At 39.9% G+C, this 22,782-nt stretch overlaps 2 protein-coding genes across 3 annotated transcripts; one reads left to right on the top strand and one right to left on the bottom strand.

Annotated features, from left to right (window-relative positions):
- Nucleotides 1–644: 644 nt before the first annotated feature.
- Nucleotides 645–9,791, bottom strand: chpfa (chondroitin polymerizing factor a). Of its 2 annotated transcripts, none has more exons than XM_083997129.1 (4): nt 8,808–9,791; nt 6,975–7,539; nt 4,870–5,052; nt 645–4,688 (listed from the first exon to the last, which is right to left on the bottom strand). In XM_083997129.1, exons 1-4 carry the CDS (start codon nt 9,095–9,097, stop codon nt 3,426–3,428), a joined length of 2,301 nt encoding a protein of 766 aa, XP_083853255.1. In that variant the 5' UTR covers nt 9,098–9,791; the 3' UTR covers nt 645–3,425. The 2 variants fall into 2 exon arrangements, with proteins under 2 accessions (XP_083853255.1, XP_083853256.1); XM_083997130.1 differs by lacking the exon at nt 8,808–9,791 and adding an exon at nt 7,643–7,894 and having other exon boundaries at nt 6,975–7,610.
- A 2,205-nt stretch (nt 9,792–11,996) lies between these two features.
- Nucleotides 11,997–21,374, top strand: LOC311004220 (pyridoxal kinase-like). Its single transcript, XM_083996175.1, has 11 exons — nt 11,997–12,233; nt 14,556–14,610; nt 17,319–17,423; nt 17,713–17,796; nt 17,889–17,923; nt 18,183–18,268; nt 18,383–18,428; nt 18,529–18,640; nt 18,766–18,902; nt 19,017–19,083; nt 20,052–21,374. Exons 1-11 carry the CDS (start codon nt 12,153–12,155, stop codon nt 20,177–20,179), a joined length of 936 nt encoding a protein of 311 aa, XP_083852301.1. The 5' UTR covers nt 11,997–12,152; the 3' UTR covers nt 20,180–21,374.
- Nucleotides 21,375–22,782: the final 1,408 nt, after the last annotated feature.

Below are 22,782 nucleotides of genomic sequence, written 5' to 3'. Positions count from 1 at the left end.
CTAGGACTGGTTCCTAGAGGACTTGAAACAACTGTGTCCCCGTGTAGGAGGAGAAAGTCCTGGGATCCGACATAAAACGAAGTACAAAATAATGACTTACAATTAACTCCCAGCTGCTCTGTAGTTATGTGGTTTTACAGCATGCCTCAGGGTAGTGCATATGGACCCCTGAAATAACTAAAGCTGTAATTAAGGTTTCAACATTTTCCCTGTTTTTACCCAACCCCAGACATCAGGAATACCTCTGCTCTGACATGAGAGGGAATGTAAACTGCAGTCCCACTGAACACATGCTCTCAAGCTCACATGAATGCTATAACTACATTTATTGGAATTGTAATATGATTTCTAGTTCAGCAACACTGTTCACCAGCAACAAGCCCACCAGCACCGTTCAAGCTGCAGATAGTAAACATGCTCTTCTGCTGACACCTAAAGGACAAACTGGATTTTGTAGCTACAGCACATAAAAATACTATTTTATTATCCTAAAAGAAACACACACACAATAAAGATGAGAAACAGTTATTTTTATATTCAAATATTCTTTATTTAAAAATTACAATAATTCACAGTTCATTGGGAATTACAGCAAAAAAAAAAAAAATTAAACATACTCAGCATTAATTAAAATGTATTGCTTTGGTTATAATAGTACCCATGTGTGTAAAATAATGTAAACCCATGGGTCTAAACATAAATAGAAAATAAAAAGTGTAGCCTATATTTTTGCCAATTTCTTTCCTTTTTCTTTTACAATTTAGTTGATTCAAACGGGAAAGGAAATACACACATTTTACATTGTCTACATGGTCAAATGACATGATTTGCAAAATACAATGTAAGATAAACATATGTTTGATCGTGTCACCAAAACAATAAAATATCAGTTGCTGTGTCAATAAAGCTAAAAAAAAAAAAAAAAAGGCTTAAAAATAGTGTCTATAAAATATTCATACACATACAGAGAATGTCATGAAAGCCTCTGTTAGTGCAGAAGTATTGCAAATCTGCATAATTCATAGAGAAATGACAGATAAATAAGTTATGGACAAAATACTTGGGAGACTTTGCTCAGAGATGGTGGCTGTGTTAACAACACTGGGTGATTAATCTGCTACGCTCCCTTAACTTTAGGCTTCTCATGTTCTCAAGGCAAAGACGATGCAGTTTACCACAACTTCATATTGTAATCTCAGCCATCCATCTTTCACAGTGGTTTTTGGAAGATTCATTTTCCAATTCTGCACATTATCTAGTATCATCATGCTCTTCAAAGAATCAAGGTGAACATTCATGTCACGGTGAAAGACTGCTCTCGTCAACAAAGAGATGCGTTTAAAAAATGAATGCAAAATGTCAGCAACAACTGACTGTGGTCTGTGTGCACACAGCAGAAAATACAGTAAACACTGTGTAAGATCACTGTGGATGTAGTGTTTCCATCGTATACCATCCAATTAAAGTCAAATAAAAAGACTTGCCTTAATCTTTGTACATTTCAAAGTGAATGTGATGTCAAAATGTATCAGGTGTCAGCAAAATACATTAACGATCTTGTCAAAAGATTTTACAGTGTATTTACTTAGCATTAAACAGAAATGAGTCTTAATTTAAATTTTATGTGATGTCATGAACAAAGTGATACACACTGCTATACCTGCAGTCTATATGTCTCTGACCTTAAAAGTCCTGTCCTCCATCGGTCCAGTTGTGTTATCTGTGATATTGCACATTATAATCTGCTAATAACTGTTTGGTGCCAAGTACCACTAGCTCCACCACCACTCAGCAATGTGGAAAAGACTTCCACTAGAGTGGAAGTAGCGAGCCCAGAAAGTGGAGGCCAATGAAACCGTTCAACCAACACAACTTTTAACAATACAGTCAAAAAGACTTCGGAACAGTTCAACATTTATAGAGTCTATAAGTCTACACTTTTTGACATAGAAAAATATTTCATACATTCTTGATTTCAGTCATTTCTAAACTAATTAAATTATGTTTTAAAGTACCGTTTGCTTAAATGAGGACACTTAAAAAAGAAAAAGAAAAAATTGACCTGGGGGAACCACTTAGACATTTACCAAGGCAATTTTTCCCCCATTATTCAGAATTTTCCTACGCCTATTTCAAAATTTCAGTGGAAAATTCAACTCAAATACACACTGTCAATCGACAAGGATAACCTCTGAGGACTACCAGTAGATATTTTCCGGGAACCCTTACCCTGGTTTGAGGCACATAAACAACCTGTGGATGATTGGGATTATTTCCAAGTAATAGAAAATGTTAAGTAAATAAACCAATAAATCATATGATCCTCATAGCTATGTAACAGGCTTTATCCACAGTGAAAGAGAATATCTCCAGTATTCATGTCGTAATAATCCCAAATTTCTAATGAAAAACATTAAATGTGCAACACCTGAACGAGTAATAACATTTCAGAACAGCCAGCATATGAATAGTCAGTGTCAAGGCACAGAAAGATGTGCTTTTGAAAATACTCAAATCTGAAAATTTCAAAAGCTCAGCATTTCAAAGGGAAAACAAAGGGTGGTGCAATGTGCTGCACCAATATATTTGAATTATAAAATAAAGTTCCATTTAAAAAGGGATAAATGAAATCAAACAACATTCTGTGAAACCTTGTTGCTAGTACTTCTCTTTCTCACTAACAACAGCAACAACCCACTAAAGCTTTTTGCCATTTTATACTCACCGTATGAGTTCACTCGGTTCGATCGACCAGCTGTATACAATACCATGACAGCTGCGGTTCCACCAAACCCATTGTGAGCAAAAACACAGAGTAACGTACCATATTTACTCGAAGAATTGTTGGGACAAACTAAAGGTGAAATCCTAGTGAACATTGGAACTATGCGGGGCGAGGAAGATGACACAGATGGATTCTCTGTGTAGGCCCATGTGTGTTTTGGTGGACACCTTCGCCATGAGAACTAGAAAAACCAACAGTACCTCTGTTGTGTTTGGGTTCCTGCCCTCTAGTGGTCAAAACAGTTTAAAGCAACTTTTAAAAAGCCAAGAGTAGCAAAAACATTTGGTTATAGGTACTCATCTGTTTGGACAAGTATTGTAAACATTAAAAAAAATAAAATAAAGGATTCATCAGGAATGTACTGCATTCATTTTGTTTTGTTTTTTCCAAACTAGCCTAAAACTCTAACGAACCAGATAACTCTTAATGCAAACTGGAAGGTGGATGATGTCAGATGTCTTCACATACAATATGAAACTACATCTCCAAACATGGGCTGAGTTTAGGGTAAAGGTGGTAGGCTACTACATGTATTTCTCATGTTGATCCCAAATTCTAACTGCTGTCGATGTGTCGTCACAACAAACGCAGCTTTTAGCATCCATTTAAGTGCAGGAGCAGATTTTTCAACAGCATTTTTTCAAGTGCTGTTTCCTTGTTCTTGCTCAAACAGCAGCATGGCGAGCTGGGAGCGAGAACCGAGACCTTCCAGGTTACTCTGAACACATCTGTGATAAATGTCCTCGCTGAGTCGCGGGTTGCACGCTTGGTAACGATACTGCTGGTGCAATGCTGGCTCTACTGCCCTGAACACATGCAAACCCGAATACTTTACGAACATGTCATAGATGTCCAACGTCTCTAGTATCTCCTCATTCTCTTGGACGTCCGTTACCATTCGTGTACGTGTTGCCATGTAGTCCGAGTTGTAAAAGCATGAGTCGTCAAATGACCAGCGGTCAAAGTGGCCTGCATCCTTGACCAAATCGATTGTGGCAGGACGTGGCTGGCTGTGATAGGCCACGTCAGGGTTGTAGTCCTGGAAATGGATGGGGAAGAAAACCTGCCAGTTGTTTATGGAATTCATGCGGCAGCGGTTCAGAAACTCTGAATTGATGTTTGTGTTGACACTAGCCAAGAAGAACAACGTGTCGACTGGATGTTTCTTCGAGATGATGTCCATGAACTTGATCTGGGATGGCGTTTCAGTCTTGACACTAATCCATGGGATTTTTACTGTGGGGTATTTCCGTTCATAAGCGTTGATCTGAGTCTTTACACTGGCAAATATATCATTCTGGTTAACCTGCTGTGCCTCCACTGGGTCGTAAATAAACAAGAATGTTAGGATAGCATTTTCACTTGTCTCAAAGGCATTTGAGGCAAAGACTTCAAGAAAATGGTCAATATAGTTCCGGTCCTGCACAGTAAGAGGTATAATGATGTGAATCCTTGTAGCTTCGGTGACATAGGGCATGGGAATTATCTCTATTTGGCTCAAAGGTCGCACCAGATGAACCCTCTTAGTGATGGAACGGCTGTGACCTTTCTGGTTTACCACCTCCAGCTGAAGGTCCAAGGTGTACTCCATACCCCTGATGGGGTCAAAGCGCCTGTAGCCGTTAATCAGCTGCTGCTTCTTCAGGTGTAAAACGGGCTTGTACTTCTTGTTCAGCTCTCCTACAGCCGTGTCAATGACATCGGCGACATCCATGCGGTCGATGCCGCGCAGCTCACACTTGGGAGAACCGTCGATGCACGAATATATCTCTTCCTCTGTAAAGTATTCCCACTTCAGAACCTCAAATCGAGACTTGGGCTCAAACGGTGGATTGATCCCCACTGGCCACAGAGCACTTCGGTTGCCTTCAAAAGCAACCACGCTCACATTCTTTATTTCTGCCTGTGGAAACACAAGAAGTGTTCAGCTCTATACAGTTACCACCCTGCCACTGAAACAGCTAATGCAACACTAAAAATAAAACATTCAGGACCTGAAAAAGTGAAGGCCGTGAGCAAAGAGAGGCCAGGTTTTACTTCTGACTGAACACCAGGTGAATTGTGACACTTGAAGATCAGCTTACCTGCAGCTTAGCAATCTCATCGTAGGTCTTCTGCAGTTCAATCTCTGTGAAGTATCTGTGCAGCCGATACATCTGCTCAGGGTCAGACACTGGGTGGACGGTCAGAGCGTTCTTGAAGTGTTCACTCTGCTCCTTGCTTGGGTCTGAATTTTTTCCCAGCTCATAATGCTGGTACTGAAGCCCCTGGGATGAAACAGAGATCTTTTCATGAGTTGTCTTAAATCTGGTGTGACAAACACATGCCTAATGTTATTCCAAGCTTAGCTGTCATACTGCGCTACCTCCATTCAAACACACATTACATGCTATCCAGGCAACGTCTTGGGCTCATTTCCATAGCAAACAGACTGGTTTCAACCATAATTACATAGTGAAGTGAATACTGAGATTCGTTTGGTACGAACAGAATACTATTGTTGTACAACTACAGATTTTTCCTGTCAGAGTTTTGGTCGTTTCCTGGAACTTAATTTGTTCTGGAAACATTTAAAGAGACAACGAGGAGTTTGTATTTGGTTATAAAAAAGTCTCATATTAATGTGGACGAGTCTGTTACCCACACTTGTTAATGGGTCCATTTTCAATATATCGTTTTGTCTCTATCGTTATTATTACTAGTGGTGGAAATGCTGGGCGAGTCGATCAGCGTTTCCTACTTTCGGTTTTGTGGACGCTGCCTGGCGGGTCATGGGAATAACGCCGCCGAATCGCTGTTTATGGTCGGAACTACGACGGCATCTGATCGACATTTGAACCTCTGACTTTCATTCTTGATTAATGAAAACGGCACAAGACGGTCCAAGAATTTCACCGTGCGTGCAGAGGCTCATGGTAAATGTAGTGTGAAAACACTAGACTCTGCACACTGTGGCCTTGCATTAAAAGTAACATTATGATAAACATGAAACCTAACAGTAGGTTAAAGTGATACTGGCAGTTTCCCTCTTAAAGACACAGTCATTTACACTGAAAGCAGAGGAACCCCCTATGTAGCATGGGTGATTAAAAAAAGTGAATCCCATCTGATCAAGCTATTAAAAGAACAAAGAAGGGAGGCACTGCTTAACTAAGTAGTGAGGCCAGTTTTGCAAATGTTTGCCAACAGCTTACAGGCTGTCATGGAACTATTAGTGAAGCATTGTCCGTGCCTAATTGTCATCAATGTTCTCTCTGAACAGAAAAGTTGATGTCTGGCTCTGTGTTCAAGCTGTTTTCTTCACCCATACCAGGCCTTTTAACTTTCCCCAGCTTTTCTCTCTTATCTAAGGGGCTCCACTGGAGCTCTTCTGGTTCAGGGAACTTTAGTTAGCCATGCAAGTCACTCTCATCTGTGAAACAAGATGGTTTCCTACACTGGGTCAAGGCCAAGGGGGAGAAAATGGCAGAAAAGGGCATTTACACAATAAGCCAACAACAATATCTAGACCAGAATGAATGTATCAAGTTATATTTTGTTATAGTTTTATGCAATAACACATTTTCATGCCTTGAAAGAGACTGCAATCGCCTTCACTGGAGACGCAAATTGTTGTAGCAAACAATCGCCACAAAGGGCACTGGGACAAGGCTCCAGAGATCAAGGCTCCACAGAGCTTGTTTGACCTTAAATGCTAATGACATTACAGGAACACAGCATGTTGACCCACAGGGGATTTTCACACCATTGAACCAAGGCAAGGTTAAACTCTGTGCTCTACTTGCCTGTTTACCTCTTCCACGGTGCTGCTGGAGCCGTGGAAGGCTAAAGGCTATTAGCAATCTACTCTGTAATATAAATACCACCTCTGACCAAGCATGGTAATTACAGTTTTATATGGCTGGCTGTCAATTTTAAGTGCTGTGTCCCAGAGGGAAAGCATGATGTCTGCCATGACAGTTTTGTTTTTCTGTCGAGAAGGAGAACCTTTGCTGAAACCTGTCACACAGCTGTTCTGAATGACAGTCTTAGAGCACTTTTTTGTAGCTTCTCATTCATTTTAACACCGAGCATCTTCTTTTTCTTTCTTCAGAGCACGACAGATTGACAAGCAGAGAAACAGCTCTATAAATTGAAAGAAATATAATGATAAGAAATGTATGCATGGTGAAGATTACACTCAGCCTACCTCATATTCGCTGGCACAGTTTGTGTTGGTGTAGTCAATGATGCATCTACCAAGCCACTCATCAGGCCTGGCACTTAGGATGTCATTCCTGCAGTTTTCCAAGAAGGGCTGGAGTCGCAGGAGCAAAGTACGAGACACGAGGTACCCGAACCCTCCATAGCAATACTTTCCTTCCATCTCCCCACCGATGAACTCCTCAGGACTGCCCATGTAAACCTCTCGATCCATACTCAGGTGAGCCACCAGGTCTTTGATCCTGTCGGCCTCTGTGTAGGTGTCATCTTGGACAAAGTAAAACCAATCGTAATCGTTGATGTAATGGTCTAAAACGTATTTGATGGTCTGAAACATGTTCCATATCAGTCTCTCGTCTCCATGAGAGATCACAAACATGCCATGAGGGACTTTGCGGTTGCGCATGCCAGTGAAGAAGATCACGGAGTCCAGGTGATGGCTAATGGTGCGATTGACAGCTACGCCCATGGTGTTGATCGTGTTTTTCGATGTCAGGACTCCAACGAAGAGACGCTCTCGCATCCCCAGCTCTGTGCTTATGTATCTTGCCCTAAAAGAGACATCAAACAGCAACTGAATAAATAGTGCTTTAGCCTAAATAATGCTATACTAAAACTAACACTAAATAATGCTCAAAAATACATTATTTTGACCATTTTGTATCTGTACCTTACAGGTTTACTGTATCACTTGATTCCATCAGTGTGAACAGTGATTCATCTTTTCAAAATATAAGTTTATGAAATACAAAACTTCTGGACTAAGACTGAACCTGTGGATTTGTCCACCAAATTTTGCAGAAATGGTTGACGTTTTAAAAAAGAAAAGTAAACATGCACAAACTTGCACTGTGATTCATCACTGCAATTGAGGCCCAACCTTACTTAATTTCATTGTGTACTGTAAATGGCATCAGTTATGCCTCAAGTAAGAGATACTGTATTATTATCAGATGAAAGGAAACTGATCCTCAGATATTCCGAGAAACCTTTTTTTCCTTTCAAGAAAAAAAGCTGTTTTAGATAAATGAGTTTTTACCCATCAAACAAAACTGAATTAATTTGGCACTAAATAGGTATTTTATCCTCCTTTTTGCAACTCCATTAACAAACCAATCGCTAATTCTAGACGGCTGTCATCAGACTAATCAATCCTGAAAATATATTAAGTTTCAGTCAGCTCAAATCCTTTATGTAGCCTACAAACTGCTGCATGGCACAATGATTGGTTATGAAGCGGGCAGAATTTTTCTTCAGGGAAAACTCTTTCTCAGAAATGTGATGAAATGCAACTATTTTGGGTGTATGGGATAACATTCATTTAAGCGCTGTGTCCAGGAAATCTTGGAAATGTTTACCTGTTTACAAAGAACATGTTAAAGCACATATCCTTCAGCTTGGAGACATGGCACAAAACATGTAGTTATTCTTGGCTCTTCACCAGGGGACTGTTAGCAGGTAGAAACCAGCAGAGGAAGTTGGACAGTTGACTTGCTGTAATTTGATCTTCGACAGTAACATGGGGAGGGAAAAGCCTCCTGTGTTACACTTCATCCGTCAATTATTTTTTGTCATTACCTTAATTCATTAGGCTGCTACTGTAAAATCTCACAGCCACATGACAGTGACACCTGTACACCTGGTATTATGTTGACCAACACAATGACTTATCTATCAGTTATGACACTGCGGCCTGCTGCACTGTTATGTATTATCATGTGGCCTAAATTCAAAACAAATAGATAGTGCAATAATGTCCGCCCACTTGCAGAAAGTGTTGAACAGTTAAAGCGAGCAGGTAAGTAAAAGCTTAACTTACCTGAAAACTTTCTTCGGGGCACTCTGCTGGACTTGTTTATATGGGACTATTCTTGGTTCAAAATCCTCCTCGGACTCCACATCGTTCAGAGTCGAAATGGAGTTGGGCTTTCGGGCTCCTTTGAGCTGTCCATCCTGACTCAAAGTCACATCCTCACCCTGTTTGCCATCCAGATGACACGCTTCTTCCGACCAGTTCACACTCAATAAACTCAACGTAAACCCTAAAGAAATGCCGATTACCACCGGGCCGACCGACCGCAGGACAGAAATAAACGCTGAAAATCTCATCTTGTTCGTCGGCTCTTCCCCCCCGACAGTCCCGCGTCGCTCCGTGAGTCCGAACAGGCCTCTGGTCCGGGACAGCCGGTCAACTATACATCAAGTCTGAGGCGAAGCAGCCGTATCCACGTTCACTTGAGGAAAAGATGTAGCTTCTTCCTTAAAATCTACGCAGGTTTCTTACGTGTCAGTAGAGCGGCTACCTGGCTCCTCCCCGGCCAGACGTAGGAGGAGGGTCTAACTCCGCGCTGTGTGGATGAATACAGGCTGCGCAGGGCGGAGGGATATTGAACAGGACTTAAGACGGGGGGATGTGGACTGGAGCTCAGTGTCTCTGTATGTGACAGCCATGGATCTGCTATATGAATTTACTAAGTTCATAAAATAGATCAATGGTAACAACGTGCTCACTGTACCGTGACACGCAATGCTGTCTCTTATTTTCCTGTGCTGTTTTGTTTTTGTTTTTTGTTGTTGAAAAATAGGCTAGCTACACTACAGTCATCATACAACAAACATAAACATCTTTTGGGTAGAGCTGTGCACTCTACACAATTGCAGTAGGCCTACATGTAACTGGACCTATAGTCTACTGTAAATCATTCCTGCATATCCAGATGTGACTGTCTGTCTGGCCACATATTTTCATCTACTGCTCAGTAGCTACGTACTGTAAATATGGCAAATCTTTACTGTAAGTAGGTTGCTCTAACACTACAATACAGTAAATCTGTACTGTAGTAAAGCTGTAAGTCTAAATGTAAAATGTAAAAAGTTGTCCCACTGTAAGCTTAATGGCTGACACAATGACAGTAGTGCAGTTTAGTGCTGAATTACGGTCTAATACTATACATAGGCTACTGTTCTGTTTGAATAACTGAATTTACAGTGGTTCTCCTGACATTTAAAATTAGTTTTGTAGCCTACTCAAGCAATGAAATGAGGACTATTAGTTTTATAGGGAATGACTATTCAGAATTCATAAGAATAGTTCATGTTGACTGACATGACATAAGCAAATGATAATTGAATTGAATTGAATTGAATTCAAATGATAATGTTATAAAACAGCAGAGAATTGTAGCATACATGTCCAAAATAATTTGCAGTTTGTTCAGAGGAATGATAAAAGTGCACAAATGACTAAATGTGGAGGTTGAACTAATAGTTATGAGAATTTTCATTCTTTCTACATTCTGTATTTTTCCAGATATTTTCTCTATTTGCCCTGCCTGTTTGTATGCTTAGATCAGGACTTCATTCCTCCTGAAGTCTTGTAGTCCTCTTTTTAAACTTGTTATCAGTGGTTTACATGAACAGGCGTTCATGTAAAACATACCACTGAGACCTTTATCTTTCCCCTGATGCCTAGCAGACTGAGCAGCACCAACGGCAGAAGAAAACAACTCCTCATTATGCATTTACAGGTCTCCAAATTGGAACATTTTTGGGATTTGCATATTTAATACGGTTTTCCAATTTAAGTTTTATTAAGTGTGATTGTCAGTGTAAATAAGTAGAAATTAATAAAAATGATCTTGGTGCTATCTACTCACTTTGTATTCAAGTCACAGCTGCTCACATGGTAGGCTACTCTGTAAAATACACATATGCTACACATCTCGAAGGAGACCAGCTTCCTTATATGATGCAACTTGTAGCCTATCACCTGAGCAGTATAGTCTACTTCAGAACGAGTTAATGCAGATTTCCAAAAGGTTCACTGAAAAGAAGCTGAAATATCCAAAACCAAATGTCTTGTTATATGTTAAAATTATGCTTAAAGAATGTAGGCAAAAATTATGTATTTTCTTGCTTGGAGCTAATATTGAACAAGGTAAGGAGACCAGATTGCTGGGAGTTACAACAGATGAAACACTTTCCTGGGCTATTGTAGCAAAAATGAGTAGGCCAGCCTAGAAGTATTTCAATCATTAGAAGAATTTTCCTATTTTCTAACTAACACAATATAAGCAAGTAATGAAATCCCTTGGGTTGTCACATCTTGACTATTGCCAAGCAGTCTGGTAAAATGAATCCAAACTACAACTAAATAGAATCCAACTTACTCAAAATAGAGCTGCAAGACTTGTAGCCTACTGCATTGCTCATTTAGGTAGCCTACAGTGTCGAAAAAATGCATAATGAATTGTAATGGGTGAGAGTTGGTGAAAACTCACTGAGAAAAGATGTAATACAGAAAGAGATTGTTTTAGACTGCATCTAACTCTTAAACTAGTTTATCCTTTTCTGTTAGGAGTTACTTTATGTCTGCTTCATTTATTTCCATTGCACCTGTTTTTGTTCAAGTTTAGTTTAGTGTTTTGTTTCTGGTTATTGTTATTTTATTGATACATGTTCCATTTAGCTTAGGCTAGAATTGAGGATAATTGTGGTGTGTTATAGGCCTATATTTGAGCATGTGTGTAGGCATATGTATAGCCTAATGTCTAGTCTACATTCAGATGAGGCAGTAATGGGGATCTAAAATAAACAATTAAATCTCTGGTGTCTTGATCCAGTTTATAATAATTAATAATATTTTTGTTTTTAACATGATAAAGCACTTTGTGCTGCATTTCATATGAATGAGGTTGAGATTTGAAGTTAATCACCTTTTTGTATGGCCCACCAATGTCCATGATTATTTAGAACAGTAGCATATAGCTATATTCAGCCCTTATTTAAAAATGATCTTTTGTAATTACAAGTAGAATAATAATGATTAAAAAAGTCCAAATGATTTGGGGTTGAATGAATCTCAGAATCTCATTCATTCGATAATATTTTAATTCATTCACTTTTAGTCTAGTAGAAAGCCGGCGTGTCCCACGTTTCTCGTGAACCCCTGAACGCACCACTTTAGGTGTCCCTACAGCTGCCTGAGGAAAACTGTAAATGTCACTCGCAGCAGCGCCACGCTCGCCCTTCAATGTAGGAGTTGTTCGTCACATGCTAAGTTTCTACCTGTCAACCCCTGTGCACGTCTCATGCTTTAGTCTGGACTCGTCGCGTCTCTCGTCTTGGCCCGGTGTTTGTGAACTCAGTTAGCTCGGCTGCGGTAATGGAGTGTCGTGTGTTGTCAATCCAGAGTCATGTTGTCAGGGGATACGTCGGGAACAAGTCTGCAACATTCCCGCTGCAGGTAAGACACGGATGATCCCCGCAGGTGGCTGCATGCAGCGGCTCAGTGTGTCTGAGGGGAAACACTGAAACAAAGCTGCTAAAGGAAACAGCACGGAAGATAACTTCAGCTTCCTCGTTTACGACAGAAGTCTTGAATTATAATGTTATATAAAGCAACCACCCTGCAGACATATTATAGGCCGTTTGTTTTCACATTTTTCTTGTTTTTATAGCTCAATACACATTGACTTGAAAATGTGAATGCTTGAACATCACCAAACTCAGTTCAAAGACGCGCTGTTCAAAGACAGCGCATACAGTAGCACCGTTACATATGTCAGCATGTTCAGTGAGTCCAGATGCTTCTTGGTATTTCCCCTCTTTCTCAACTCACTCTAACCCAGGCTACAGGTTGTAAACAGTGCACCTGCTCCCAAACCCGTACTTCATTTTGATAAGCTTGTTGGGTTACATTTATATTACCAGGCTGAAGGGTAGACTGTGAAAAGATAAGTTGTGCAGACTGAAGTTTCATATTCATAGAAGCACAATGGAGACTTAGATATTTCTGCCTCTAATTTGCCACTTAAAACATGATTGGTTTCTTTTGATTTCCATGCAAATCCCTCTATTTGCAATTTGAGGTGGTAAACTGATAACAGTGAAATATGTGTACACAGCATCTTGTCAGATAAATTGAATCATCGTTGGACTGTGCAATGGATTTGATAGATTTAATACTGTGTAAGATAACAAGAAAAGCTAACATCATGATGAAGTGTAGGCCTAGATTATCTTATCTAGCAGGTTTTTGTAACTCTGCAGGAGAAAGTATTCAGAGCATTACACGCTCACTTAGCATTTTAGCAGGAACACCTGCACACTTGCTCAGTCATGTAACTATCCAATCAGATGGGCATGTGGCATGCAAAGCAGTGCTTAAGATTATGCAGATACATAGGAACAGTAAGGAGCTCTGTTAATGTTCACACATCAGAGTGGACTCAGTGAACCCAGCCACTTTCACTGTTGTGTGGTTATTGGGCCAGACTTGTGGTTTCCTTCATAAACAGTAGTCTCCCCTCAAAATGACAGAGAAAAGCTGAAAATATGAGCAGAAGTTCTTCAGACAGAAACATCTTGTAAATGAAGAGAATAACCACACTTGTCTGAGCTGAATGTAATAACAGCTGTAATAAACAGAAAAGCATCTGGGAATGAACATCATACATGTCAAACCTTAAAATGGTATACAGCGGCAGAAGACCAGATCAAGTTACTCTCATGTCAGCCAAGAATAGAGATTGGAGTTTGCAGTGGCAGGGTTCTTACACAAGTAGGAGTATGTATGGAAAATGGAAACTATTGTATGGAAATATATTTATCTTAATACTTATCTGGGTTTGGTCTTATCGGAAGTTATTTGGGTTAATTATTTTGTATGCGCTATTGTACCTAGCTACAATCTCCACATAATGGCATACACATTCAGAATAATGAAAACAAATGATTAAGTGCATGCTTTTTTTTTTAAACATTATGCACATCTATTTACTCAAATATCACAAATAATTTGATTTTTTTTTACCGAGAAGTCTGGAAATTGGAAAAAGTATGGAATCTGGAAATTTCAAATGTGTAGGAACCCTGCAGTGGGCACAGGCTCAACAAACCTGGATGGTTAAAGACTGAAAAATCACAGCCTGGTCTGATGAGTCTGAATTCAGTTGAAGGTGTAATAGCATGGGGACTGTTTTCTTTGCACATCTTCACTCCTTCATACCGACCAATCACACTCTTAATGCTGACCATGTCCGTTAGCTTTGCAATGATGGTCTACCATCTTTATAACGGTTACCTCCAGCACCATAATGCACCATTTTACAGTAAAAGTTGTCTCTAAATGTTTTGTGAGCAGGAGAGTTCAGTGACTTTCAGCAGCTTCCTTATCAGACCTGTTATCAGATATTAAATCTAACAGAAAACCTTAGAGATGCGGTAGAATTGAATTGGCAGCATGAAGGTACAGCGGACAAATCTATAGAAATGATGTGATGCAGTCATATCAGCGTGGAGCAATCTCACAGGGATGTTTCCAATATTGTGCCACAAAAACCAGAGGCACAGAGAGATCCTACCTAGTGTTTGTGTGGCATTCCTAAAAAAAGTGCATGGCGAGTGTATAATCAATGAGAACTAAAATTGAAAGGTGATGAAATGGCTGTCACAGTAATTCGCCATGCTGTTCCCACAATATAATAATCAGAACCTCATATAGAGCTGGCCCTGTGCTGACGTCACTGCTCTGCTTTAACAGCTGCTTTTTTTTCTCTTTTCTCAGGTGCTGGGCTTTGAAGTAGACTCTATCAACTCTGTCCAGTTCTCCAATCACACAGGTCGGCTGAATGATATTAAACTTCTCTCTGTGTGTGAAGCTGAATACAGATGGCTCAATTTCCCCTCAAAGTAGATTTCCACTTCCCCTGAAAGTCTGGTCATATCTACAAAGAAATAGTTAGACAACTGCTGTGTCACTTTAAATGCAATGCCACCAAGTCTCAGCTGTTGGTGGTGGTGAACGGTGAAAGACAGGAAAGGAACAATCAGTAAAAGAGAAGAAAAAGAAGAAAGATACTTTAAACACACAACCAATGCAGGGTTGTAAACATTTTGACATAATCATAGGTTTTAAGGATGCACTCAACTTGTTTAAGTGGGAAACAATCAATGCAAAGTTAACAAACTAAGGAGGACTGTCTTTAGAGGAGGGGGTAAACATGTGATGTGCAGAGTTAATCACTGTCCTTCCTCGTACTTTGTCTTCTCAGTCTCTGATGCACTCTGCATGATATGTCTGACTCGGTGAAATACCACCTTTGGGGTCATTTGGTTTTAAACGGAGAATCACATTGTGTGCTAAATGTTTTCAAAGAACAACTTAGAGAGTTCAGTCAGACTTCAACAGAGGACATTATTGAGGTGTGTTGTGTAATTTAGGTACCGGTACTGTATCATACACAGTCTGTATTCTTGTATTTTATTACGTAAAATCATTTACCTAATGCAGTCTCAACTAAATAAAAAGGAAATTTGTAATACTGTCTCAAAAAATAAACGCAAGTAACTGTATGATACCTTAGGTTATAATTTAAAACATTTGAATTATTTTGTAGTGAAATAGAGTTTATTTAAAGCAGATATCAGCTTCACGGCCGTTTCGGCTAATGCTGCGTTCAAGGCAGGCTTTTGAAACCGTAAGTTACAGCTTCAAGTCACAACTACGACTTGGTAGCGTTCCAGGTAACCCGTAGCTCGTGTTTTTACCATCCTGTTGTCTGTGAAAGTTCCCTATAACGGCCACTCGTAACTTCCGACCCGTGAACTCGTACCAGATCGAACTGGTATGACTTCACAGGAAGGAAAAACACAAAGTACGAGTTTCTTTGAACGCACCATGAGTTAGCAGCCCCCGCCCTTGTCAGGCATCAATTGGTCCTCGTGCTACGTCACCACATTCACGCGCATCCCTTGGCTGCACACACAGCCCTTCATGCCGTTCTCTCTCCTCATTGGATAACACTTGTATCCCACAAGGAAAATTTTCTCCTCGGGTTACAGCAGAGCAGAGTGACGGAGAGACTCGTGTTTAGGCTGAAATACTTCATGTAAGTGATTGCTGACGGAAAATAGGACTATTTAGGACTTATATTAACAAAAACATTCCACTGATATCTGCTTTAATGCAGAAAACACATTTCAATGTCAATGCTTAATGCACAGCGTTAACAGTCACTATTAACATACTTTCTTAAGCATTGAGATGAGGTTTTCAGTCTCAGAAATAGACTACAAAAGACAAGCAATTAAAATAGTATGAGGATCTTCATAACCAATACTAGACCTGAGTCAGTCTGCAGAGCAACTATGTAGTTACGGGATGAGTAAATTCCATGTCACACCACACAACCACAACAACTGCCTAACTCTCCTTTACCCAATACTTTGTAACAGTGTTTAAACTACTTCCTTCATGGCTGAACTCTGAAGTAACAGGGCACAGCTGCCAGGGTAAAAGGCGTGCTAATTAATGTGTTCTATTCTATGTCATCTAGTCGGCAAAAAGTCACTTCTGTTGGTGTTGTGAAACCTGCTGATCACATATCACAGTTACCAGTAAAATGTTACTCACTGCTTTCTTAAGAACAGAAAGATCATGAATAATTTCTTAAGTTGAAACTTGTTGGTTCAACCAGCAGAGATCATAGGATTATTATCAGGGTTCATGTGCCAAAGTATGTGAAGAATGTGCTTTCACCACAGGGGTAGGAGACATTTGCACAGAAAACACTTGAATCAATATATCTGCTCTTCAGGGAAACTGTCCAGTTTTAAGCATTTGGATGAAATTACACAACTGTGTAAACTGTATTGCTGTTTCTATGTCAACAATATTTAATATTCAGAAATGTTTACTTTCAGTACTGTATATACTTTCCCCTCCAACTACAGCAGATGCCTCTACTTTGCCTGGAGCTTGTTATTGAAGTCCTCGCTGCTTGAGGTGCTCTCACTGGCTCACGGTCAAGTTTTGGTTTCGGGTGATCTCAGTTTCTCATGCAGCACGAACAGCTTTTGAGGTTCTATTCTAGGTTAATGGTGAGAAGGGGACAAAGAAGGGGGAAGCTGGCAGTCAGTATACAAGCATCCCATTCAGTCAGTGTGGAGGCCCTGTTTGGCCCTCAACACCACACAGGAGATGAATCTCAGCAGAGAGACAGGGGGGGGATGGGGAGATAGGGCAAAAAGGGAATGTCTTCTTATTAGATTTAAACACAGCTGGGCTAGTACAATGTGACAGTGTTTCGATTGGTTTAAATAATACAAAATGGTTTTGTCCCTCACTTGTCCTCAAACTCTGAAAACATTTTGATTTCGCTGTCAAACAGTGCCTTTGACGGATCTGAAACTTGAAATCTGCATTTGTTCAGTGTGACGAATGCTTTTTGTTGATGCATTTGCACATTTTCAGTTTTTTTTGTCTGTATTTGTGTTGTCCATGAAATCCAAGCAGCATTCAGAATTTGATGTGTCTCTTGAATCCTAGGCTACAGCCACTGGAAGGGGCAAGTACTGACAGCTGAGGAGCTGAATGTGCTATACGAGGGCATCAAGCTCAATAAGGTGAACCACTATGACTACATCCTCACAGGTGAGTGAATGGAGTGAGACCTTGTAGACCCAAATAAAAAAACACACAAAAAGACGGTGCTCAAACATGATGACCTCGAGCAAGCAACATTTTATGAACACTTGGTTTTACAGTGTTTTTAGATGTGAACTGAACTCCTCGAGCTGCATCCTGAATACACAGGAATTCACATTCATTTCACGACAACTGAGATGACATTGGAATATCTTAAGTAATGTATAGAGGTGAGCTAGAGAGACCCTATGTTGTACTGTGGTGATTTTATTATTGTTACACATTCTTCCCCAAGGATACAGCAGGGACACGTCCTTTCTGGAGATGGTGGTTGACATTATTCAGGAGCTAAAGAAAGCCAATCCTAAGCTGGTATATGGTGAGTGTAAGATTTTGTTTTGTTTTGTTTTAGAGGTGTGATATTATTTTATGGATTGTGCTTATGTTTTTAATTGTTTTTCTTCTCCACAGTTTGTGATCCCGTTATGGGAGACCAAGGTGCTATGGTAAATTCCTCTTGTGATTCTTGTTTTTCTTTCACATCATATTGATTAATAACACTAGACTCTTTTTGTTCCTCTGATTTATAGCAATAACTTTCAAAACACTTTATTGTATGTGATATTCTGTCTGAAAAAGCATTTTTGGGGGGAATCTGCTACCCCTTCATTTATGACTATTTGCCATCATTTAGAATAATGTTATTTTATGGATGTAGCTGTGAACTGTAGTTTTAAAAAATGCTGTATTTTTTGCCTGTTCCAGTACGTCCCAGACACCCTGCTGCCAGTCTACAAGGACAAAGTAGTACCTTTGGCCGACATCCTCACCCCCAACCAGTTTGAGGCAGAGTGAGTGAACCTATAATCATCAACCTGAAAGAAAAAAAAAGCTATGTAATATACAGTAGTTATGTTATATAGCTGTCACGGGTAGATCTGTGAATACTTTATGTTTTTACACAGGCTATTAACTGGGAGGAAAATTAACACTGAGGAAGATGCTGTAGAAGTGAGTATCATAAGCATTTCCATTTCTTCTGTATTTGGATTTAGTTTGTGACACCAGGAAGTACAAAACTTGAGAACATGTGTTCCTGTGTATTCTCTAGGTGATGGACTTGCTTCATAAAATGGGACCAGAGACTGTGGTCCTCACTAGTACAGATCTGCCTTCAAAACTTGGAGACCAGTTCCTGGTGGCTCTTGGGAGTCAAAAGATAGGTAAAGTGTCAGGCCAACCTTATTTACACAGCGCTTTCTTGCAGCCTTTGTTGCAACTGGTTGAAAACACCATAAGCATGTTACTTAGTTCAGCTTCACCCATTATCCCTGTCCTGCCACTGCAGTGAAACCAGATGGGACCAACACTAATCAGAAAATCTGCATGGACATCCCCAAAGTGGATGCTGTATTTGTTGGAACTGGAGACCTGTTTGCTGCCATGTTACTAGCCTGGACTCATCATCACCCCAAGGACCTGAAGGTCAACAACACACTACTTTCATTCCAGCAGCTGAAGGATTCGGATCAATAGTGTTGTACTGTAATGAACAAATGCCAGCTTGATGTAACCTATTCTCCCCTCGGTTTGTCACAGGCTGCCTGTGAAAAGACTGTGTCAGTCATGCACCACGTCATTAAGAGGACCATTACTTATGCCCATGGTAAAATGCTCATGTTTTACTTGGTTGTTACTACTATTATCATTATCTTGATTATTATTGTTTGCTCCTTTTAGCTATAAATAACACGCTAACCACTAGTATTCTCAAGGAAATGATGGTCAAGACACGCATCTCTCACTCATCTGATTCTCAACATTATTTGCCCTCTCATAGTGTTGGTTTTGGTATTGTCAAGTATTCAGTAAGTAAATAGCATTTAAGAAGAGGGAAGGAACAATGTCTTAAATACAGCATGTTGAAATCTACAAGATGATTAACAGTCCACTGAACACAAGGTTGACCCATAAGCCAAAGTCCAAAAGCCTGGTGCTTTACTTAAAGGGTGATTTTACAATCTGGACCTTATTTCTAGCATAAAATACGATAATTTACTCACCCAGATATCTTTGGTGTCATTACAAGTCGTTCTGATGAAATTAGATCCAGCCGAGAGCGCAACTAGCCGGAGCTTTAGTAAGTCCAGGTTGCGGAGAGGAAGCCTGTGGAAGCTGAACTTCGTCCAGCTGCTCATTTTGTTCAGACAAGTCGGAAACACGCAGAAACGAACCATAGTATTAGCAGTAGCAACAAGCAGCGCCGCACAGCGCTCAGAGATGACATCATCCAGGTCAGAGGTCAGTAGGTCAACCTACAGACCCCGGATGTTGATAACAGCTAACCCCGGACTCAGAGGGGAATAGCACTAGCATATCATAACAAAATATTGGTGAAATGAATGAGTTTCGCAGCAGATAATGTGTTATTTAGAGGGAGCATTCTGCTGCCCTGTAGACTTGCATTATATGGATATACGCGGCTCTCGGCTGGAGCAAATTTTGTCGGAACGACTTGTAATGACGCCAAATGGGTGAGTAAATGATCGTATTTTATGCTAGAAATAAGGTCCAGATTGTAAAATACGGCAATTCCCCTTTAACACTTCTCCGTCTCTCCCTTCTTTCTTTCAGAGATGGCTGGCCCTGGGAAGAGGCCCAGTCCTGCACAGCTGGAGCTGAGGATGGTTCAGAGCAAAGCCGACATCGAGAATCCTGCCATTGTTGTGGAAGCAAAGCTTCTGCAAAAGTCCTCACATTGAAAGCACTGTTTCTGTGAACGTTCACATCGTGCTGGTACAAATCAGTTTTCAAATCTGGGCGGGAAGCCAGCTCCATGTAGGATTTTCACATCAAAGACTGTCACATGTCTCTGCCTTACAGAATCTCTGTTTTCATGAATGGGGTCAGCGGGATTTGTTGTATGTACATTCTGCTCACAAACACACTGGAATCACTGCCATGTGTCTGTACTCTGGCCTCTGTAGACATCATCTGCCCTCAAAAGAAAAAAAAAGGATGTTAGCCAACAAAGATAGCGTAAGTGTACTTGAATCGTAGTTATTATGGTGAAAATGATTTTTTCCTGTACAACATTTAATCTCTGTTAATAAGAAGAAAATACACAAAACCAGTGATGCATGCATGTCCATGCCTCCACTTGTTTTGGCTCAGTAGTAACTCAGCCCTTGTCAAAAGTACTTAAAGTGTGCAGTGTGTTGCTCACAAGTCATTATAAGCACATTAACATACTGACTAATATTATCAAAAATAATGTGTTAGGCCAGAAGAAGTACATAATACAAAAGCAAGGGTGTTACTGTGTTCTGGTGAGAAAAAATATCGAAAGAATATGTATGATTTCATAACAGTGGCATCAGATTCACAGAGCATTTTATTGCATTGTGACTTTGCAACAGTTATGATACAGACATACAGTTGCATGCAGTGTGCTTATATTGCACTTGTGTGCTATGTCATGCACTTTAAGTAATAGTAACCTTATGCATTCAGATTGGATGCATTGTAAGTGCTGAGATATGTATTGTAACTCCCATATTATGCAATTAGTATGTAGTCTACACAGTTTAATTACACAGTTCATTTGACTTTTGTTTTAGAGAGAATGTAACTTTACTGATGATCATAATAGTTGATGTCTCAAATTCTTCTTTTAACAAACTCTTGAAGAATGTTTTTCACCTCTCTTTTTATTACACAATGCTGTAACTTGTCCATGTCTTAATCATCTCAAATTGAGGTATTTGCACAGATAATCTTTAATGTATTTACTAATGATCATTGTGTTCATTTTTGACTGTTGTCATATCTCCAGAAGAGCCAGTTATGGAAGTCCATATTGTATACTAGCCTTAACAGGGTTAGGATGAAAAAAACATTGTTGTGAATGTTTTTGTGTAATGTAACATTTGATCTTCACATAATGTCAGAAAGTGAAGTGCCAAACCTTGAGCTGCTGCTCTGATATAGATCACTATAAGGTCAGAAATAATAAATTGTTAACCTTTTACTGAAATGGGTTTCATGTCATGTTTTAATATTGAATAATTTATTTCATTTTAGAGATGAGGTGTGTTTTCTTCTTTTTATATATACCTTTTTGCTTTTAGGACAATTGTCTCATTGTGTCAAATCAATCAAATTACAACATGTGTTTTTTGTCTTTTAATAATGTAAAATGCTAGCAGATTTATCAAGTTCACTTGGGCGGCTGTGGCTCAGGAGGTAGAGCGGGTCGTCCACTAACCAGAAGGTCGGTGGTTCGATTCCAGGCTCCTCCTGGCAACATGTCGAAGTGTCCTTGGGCAAGACACTGAACCCACACTTGCCCCCCGATGTGTCCATCGGGGCATGAATGTGTGTGAATGGTTAGATTCCTGCGCTACAGCGCTGTATGAATGTGTGTGAAAGGGTGAATGTGACCTACACCTGTAAACCTAGACCTGTAAAGCGCTTTGAGTGGTCCAAGAGACTAGAAAAGCGCTATATAAGTGCAAGTCCATTTACCATTTACCATTTACTTATTTTCTGACAGCTGGGGAAAAGAGGAGAATGGCATGATTCTGCAATCAAAAACAAAGTAAGCCTGTGTGCTTTGCTTGTGTCTCGACTGTGACAAAATTTACCCATTTGAAATGGACAAAATAAATCATTTAATTAAATGATTCATATGATAATTAATTAATTAAATTAACTAACCAATTTATCCCTGAGGCAATTAAAATGACAACATTTAATTATACTCAAACTTTGTCATTTTAATTGCCAGATAAATCCAAATAAAAGTATGACTAATACGGAAGAAAGGAAGAGAAGAAAGTCTTGCTAGGTGCTTATTTTATTGTGTGATTAGGGACAGGTGACACAGCCCTGTTTTGCCAACACTAATCCACAGTATGAATAGCCAGCATTAACCCAAATAACCAGACGGGCCAACATGTCTGCCCACCTGCAACCTGAATGCACTCAACAGAGTTAAGAGGTTGCTTTATTTATATCTGGAAGGCTATGTACATGAGAATCAGCTGGCTTCATGCAAGATATATTTTGAATTCGTTATGGTGTGTGTAACATCCTGGTTGTTCAGAAAGATAAAACGCCATATGTTACCCTCAGACATGCCAGGTTTGTTACACGAGTCTCTGATGGTTTGTGTACAGCAGTGCTCAGCTCCTGAAGTTACAGAACAAGTGAAGCTGCAGCTATGCATGTACACCAGCAGAGGGCTAAATAGGGCTGAAGAATGAAACATGCACACCTACTTAGGGAGGGGAAGGGAAGGACAACATGACACTGGTGTGTAAGGCTGAGAATCAGGAGAAAAGGACTGGTTAAAAAGAAGTGT

The sequence above is a fragment of the Trachurus trachurus genome, assembly GCF_905171665.1.
Source record: "Trachurus trachurus genome assembly, chromosome: 21".
In the NCBI taxonomy this organism is placed as follows: Eukaryota; Metazoa; Chordata; class Actinopteri; order Carangiformes; family Carangidae; genus Trachurus; species Trachurus trachurus.
This window is presented reverse-complemented; position numbering and strand designations above follow the sequence as displayed.

What these genes read in the sequence shown, in the direction of transcription:
- chpfa (XM_083997129.1), bottom strand. Translation starts at nt 9,097, where the DNA reads ATGAGATTTTCAGCGTTTATTTCTGTCCTGCGGTCGGTCGGCCCGGTG. An exon ending in GCCCCGAAGAAAGTTTTCAG is followed by an intron (nt 7,540 to 8,807) that starts GTAAGTTAAGCT and finishes TGTCTCTTTTAG; the next exon opens with GGCAAGATACATAAGCACAG. An exon ending in ATGAGATTGCTAAGCTGCAG is followed by an intron (nt 4,689 to 4,869) that starts GTAAGCTGATCT and finishes GTGTTTCCACAG; the next exon opens with GCAGAAATAAAGAATGTGAG.
- LOC311004220 (XM_083996175.1), top strand. Translation starts at nt 12,153, where the DNA reads ATGGAGTGTCGTGTGTTGTCAATCCAGAGTCATGTTGTCAGGGGATAC. An exon ending in TGGGAGACCAAGGTGCTATG is followed by an intron (nt 17,924 to 18,182) that starts GTAAATTCCTCT and finishes TGCCTGTTCCAG; the next exon opens with TACGTCCCAGACACCCTGCT. An exon ending in ATCACCCCAAGGACCTGAAG is followed by an intron (nt 18,903 to 19,016) that starts GTCAACAACACA and finishes GGTTTGTCACAG; the next exon opens with GCTGCCTGTGAAAAGACTGT.